Source organism: Branchiostoma belcheri, unplaced genomic scaffold (assembly GCF_001625305.1).
Source record: "Branchiostoma belcheri isolate BF01 breed outbred unplaced genomic scaffold, Haploidv18h27 scaffold70, whole genome shotgun sequence".
In the NCBI taxonomy this organism is placed as follows: domain Eukaryota; kingdom Metazoa; phylum Chordata; class Leptocardii; order Amphioxiformes; family Branchiostomatidae; genus Branchiostoma; species Branchiostoma belcheri.
This window is the reverse complement of record NW_017804354.1, coordinates 601,753-606,755: the sequence shown is the minus strand read 5'-3', so window position 1 is coordinate 606,755 and position 5,003 is coordinate 601,753. Positions and strand designations below refer to the sequence as shown.

The 5,003-nt window shown below is 43.9% G+C and overlaps 1 protein-coding gene across 1 annotated transcript; it reads left to right on the top strand.

Annotated features, from left to right (window-relative positions):
• The first annotated feature begins 2,940 nt into the window (after window positions 1–2,940).
• On the top strand, window positions 2,941–4,928 carry LOC109484837. The gene is made up of 3 exons (XM_019788194.1): window positions 2,941–3,248; window positions 3,803–3,920; window positions 4,668–4,928. Exons 1-3 carry the CDS (start codon window positions 2,952–2,954, stop codon window positions 4,700–4,702), a joined length of 450 nt encoding a protein of 149 aa, XP_019643753.1. The 5' UTR covers window positions 2,941–2,951; the 3' UTR covers window positions 4,703–4,928.
• The last annotated feature ends 75 nt before the right edge of the window (window positions 4,929–5,003 follow it).

Sequence of the window (5,003 nt, the reverse complement as noted above, 5' to 3'; positions counted from 1 at the left end):
AGGGATGTAAATCAGCATGTGTCTGCTCAGTTGTGAATCTGTACAATTTCCACCATGTCCCAAGGGTTTCCTGGAATTTCACTACGTAGGAATGTGGGCATAGATGTGTGTCAGCAAAATCCCAGACATGCCTGTAGACATTCCATTCCTGTGGAAAAAAATGCCTGTGCAATTCCTAGAATTCTTGCAAACTGCACACAATACTGTACCATTAGGCTCCCCCCTGAGGCGTCGCCAAAAACGCTTTGAGTACAATGTAGCTAAGAATAAAATTCCCTACCAACACTGCACTGTGCACTCTGATACTGACACCATACTCATTATTTCAGACGCATCTGAGTAGAACCCCGTTTCAAGGTAAGTCAATACAAACTTAGGCCTGTATCTTATTACATGTCATCCCTTTTAACTGCCATTAGATGCTGCAATAGATACACACTCAACCATTGATCCACTCAAAAGGTAACAGAAACCTGATAATATTTTTTGTCATTGTTTATCACAAAAGGAGGGGCCATAATTTGAGACGTTATTGTATCTATAGCTTAGTGTCTTGACACGGGAGAGGGGTTCTGTTACCGAACTCTGTTAACATGACCTAATTTCTATGAATTGCTTTACAAAGTAGAGCGTTTTGGAGAAAAGCGAGGAAAGGCCATACAAACAGATGTGTTAAAATTCAAACAGTACTACTGATATATTTTCCCTGTACCTCATGTATATTTCGACACATCCTTATACTATCCTGTCTGGCTGTTGACCTAGAATCTGAACATTATGTGTTAGAATCATTAACAAGCCTTGTTCTGTGTTAGGCAAAGTTTAAAAGTCTCATCTTACTAAAGAAAGCTGCTGTTGTACAATATCCTGACTTGCATAATTTATCTGCAAACCGGAGCCACCTGCAGCTGGACAGCTGCCTAAGGCCTTGTTCACATGAAACCAACAGAACCGGGATGTGGGTTACTCGCATTCTTCACATCTGGTACACGTGCCACATATTCCTTTCAAACCGTGACCGATCACGATTTTCCGAAACTACATTCATTGTTGTTTGATGAAAACACGCAAGGTAGCGTGTTATTAAAGTCAGAGGTGAATGACCTACTTGCTGATGCCCCCCTCCTTGCGTACCTCCGTCGAATGCCGACGTGGTCCCGCCAGAGGCGGTGACGCTCGTCCTAGAACGGACACAATTTTTACCATTACTGCTCTTTAAGTTGCTGCCACGTAAAATTTGGTATTGCATATAAATAAAAGAAATATCACCCCGTAATCCATGACCAGGCGAAGATACATTGAAATCACATTGCGTTCAGACGCAAATCGCGATGCGGGAAAACCGATTCGAAACCACCTCTAGAAGTGGTTTGGGATCGAGGCGCTTTCAATATGATTTGGAGCGTTCAGATGGGGCCACTTGAAACCGGCTTCGGGGTAAACCACATGTAAAGCGCCTTCACTGACTTCATATGAACAGGGCCTTAGTTTGGTCCCATTCGGCTCGATCCGGATACTTTTTATGCTGGTGGGAATGAGGCCTAGGTAGAGGGGAGTTGACACTTCAACCGGATAAATACAACCCGTCGGGTGGCTGGGTCACGTCCCCCACTCTGGGAGTGAACTAGACTTGTCACAACTTGAATCTGTTGTGTACTTTGGCACTGTGTTACCATATTTGGTATGGAGAGCAAAGTCAATAGGCATGTGTTATTTCTATGTGCAGGTGGTCGTTCATCTTGTTGATTAGCACAAGGCACCAGATTATATATAGGAGTGATATCATCAAGTCGGTGTAGCCAAAAAGACAGGCCTTTTTGTATCCAAGAAGAAATGCTTTTGCTTTGACTTTATTGGGATTGAGATAGACTTTAGGGCTTGTAAACGAAGGGTTAAAGGTTCAAATCCAGGTCATTTATTTTTTCCCTTAACTTTTTTTACTCATCACATCGGTTAACTAGAGGTCGGAGATCTCATGTCTTCGTCATGTCTTCGTCTAATTGGCCAGAATGTCGTTGACCTACATACAAGACAACACCAGAACAACAAAAAATAAGAACAATATAACTTCTTTTCCACATTCCTATAAAACAAAAGAGTTCAAACTTACACCACTAAATCTATATCACTATACCTATACACAATACAAAAATTTAGACTAATGCCACATTGGAACTTGAACTACAAAGAAACAAAGAAACAAACACAAAAGGTCTATTACGGGAACATATCGACCCCCTAGACTCTCATCTTTGAACTCAATCTTGGTGACTACCACAGTAACGTGCCTACCAAATTTCATTAACTACCATTAACATACACAGAAGTTATGCTGCTCCCAAGAAAATTAAGGAAATGCCCCCTGCAGTGACAACGAAACTCCCCACGAAGTCCATTAAAGAACTTAACCTTGGTCCCGGTATAGTAATCTGCTGACCAAAAATGCTGACCAAAAGCAGCATTTTACAAATACTTGAGTTATTTTGCTAACAAGCCACAAACACAAAAGGTGCACTAACGTGACGCACGGACCCCCCACGAAGCCGAAACTTGTACTTGACTTTGGCCTTAACAAAGGTAATCTGCCTGCCAAAAATCATGGACGTCGAATCATGCCTTCCAGAGTTATATTGCAAAATCCGCAGTCGCCCACGATATGCGGCGAGACAATTTCATAGTCCTTCTGACGAAGACAAATAGTGGACATAAACTGTAAAACTACAAATTGAATCGCTCCCTTCATCAATTCAATCGCTTCTTCATTTTAAAATTTCATAAAACGATGTCTATTTCAGAAAACTAAATTTTTCACTAAATATATGCACTGGGCAGGCTACACTTGCCTTTAGTTGTCAACCACATCACGACCACATGACCATCCCCCCAGTTCTTTATAATATTTACGTAACGTCGCAAGCAAATATCCGGCAGGATCGGATATTCCGCACCACATGACGCTTCTCACAGCTTTACTCATGCACAGATCCGCGGCTACACTCATACCAACTTACACCAGCTCTCCAACACTGCATGTAGTTACCATGACGTCCCCGGTCCCCGTCCTGTGCGTAGTTTTGCTGTCCGTCTGTGCGGCCGACGCGAGGAGACTGCCCCGCCAGTTTGACGTTGTTCAGCCTGACCAGGCGGCCTGTGTGCAGGACGGAGTCTCCTACCCGATCGGCGCGTCTGTGCCCGACATCGATGACGATCCATGCACGTTCGGATGCCGCTGTTACAGTCCCGGAATCGTAAGTGAGCCACAGCAATTCAGCAGCAACAATTAGGACCTTTAGGTCCAAGATTCAAAACCTTCAGAAGGTGGACTATTCGTGTCATCAGGGGGATGGAAAAATTGCTTACTTTGTCATTGTTAGTTATGCCTAATTATTAGTTATAGATTTTTCCTTTGAAAGCGCAGGAACTGCCATTTCAGATGGATCATTTTTCAAAATTCTTCGGGTACCATGGCCCCGGACCCCCTAGGAACATCGCACCTTTGGCGCTCACTGGTCCCTCAGACACTGGGAAGCCCCCCCCCCCCTCAAAAAAAATTCAAAATCCTGGCTACGGTGTGACCGTGTCATAGCAAAAAAAAACAGGTTAACCCTCCGAAATGATAATTTCATATTTTGATACTCAGAGGAAATACTATGAAAGAAAATTAAGAGAGTCATAGTCAAATCCTAAATCATAACCAAAACATATGGTCAACCATTTGACTTCAAATTAAAGGTTTATTTTGTTAAACAGCTGCATGCTAGGTCTTTGCTGTTGTTATTCCTTACATTTGCATGTTGCACAGATACACTGCGCCACGGTGAAGACCGCCCGGGCCTGCCTGCGCCCGGACCTGCCGTGCGTGGACGCCGTGGCTGTGTACCACCCGCACCACTGCTGCCCCACTTGGACCTGTCCTAACGGTGAGAAATAGCAGATGTATTATTAATGCTACAGTTATCTAGATACTTGCAAAAGGGGCTACCGCCGTCATGTAAATATCCGGCGTTTGGTGACGGCGTGTACGTGAACGACCCGACCCGTTTCTGTCCCTACATTACCTGTCTTGAAGAGACGTAAAATATATATAGATATTATTTTAAATCTAGAAAGGCCGACATTTGCTTGGGGAAAATACAGCATATTTCAGCACGTTTACCTATTTCAAAATGGATTGTTCCAAATAATGGTGTGTTTCAATACCCTTAAGTCCACACCAATTGTTCACCAATTAAATGCTACCTGAAACGTCTGACCGTTTCCAAAATTATATCCAGTTGCTAGAGTAACTGCTTTTTGGCGTAACTTACTACCTGGATGTCTAACCTTCATCGACGTACCCACGTACATACGCCATTGGCGTAAGGTAATATAAATAAAAACCTGAGGGTATTTGGCAACTCTATATCTATCGTTAAAGTTTATCCCCAACCTTCCAGCGGTGCAAACTAAATGGTTTAAGATGGGTTGGTCATGTGGTGAACTGTCTGGTTAGACAAATTAACGACTGTGAAACCGCTATCGCCCAAGGTCGTTTTTTTTTTCCTCCATGTCATTTTTAAGTTATTTGGCCCATAATCATGTGCTTTGCTGGTTGAGGTTTCTGTGTGCATGACGCAATAATAACTTGACTAATTGAACAAATGGACATTTTACTGGTACTCTTCCAGTTAAGCCATCCCGGCAGGACAGACGGTGTACGTGAGCGGCCAGCAGTGTTACTGTGCGGGCATTTCTGCGATGTGTATCCCGGTACCCATCAAAACCACCACTGCAGTCCCCACCACTACAGCTACTCAATTCATCACTCTTTAAATCACCAATCCGACCCCAACACTCCCATTCCCAACAACAACCCCGTCTACACCACCCCCTCCACCCCCACTCCCAAAAACCCAGTCTACACCACCTCCACTCCCAACAACCCCACTNTACACCACCCCTCGCACCCTCACTCCCAACCAAACAATACCCACTCTACACCCACCCCCACCCTCCCAACCAAC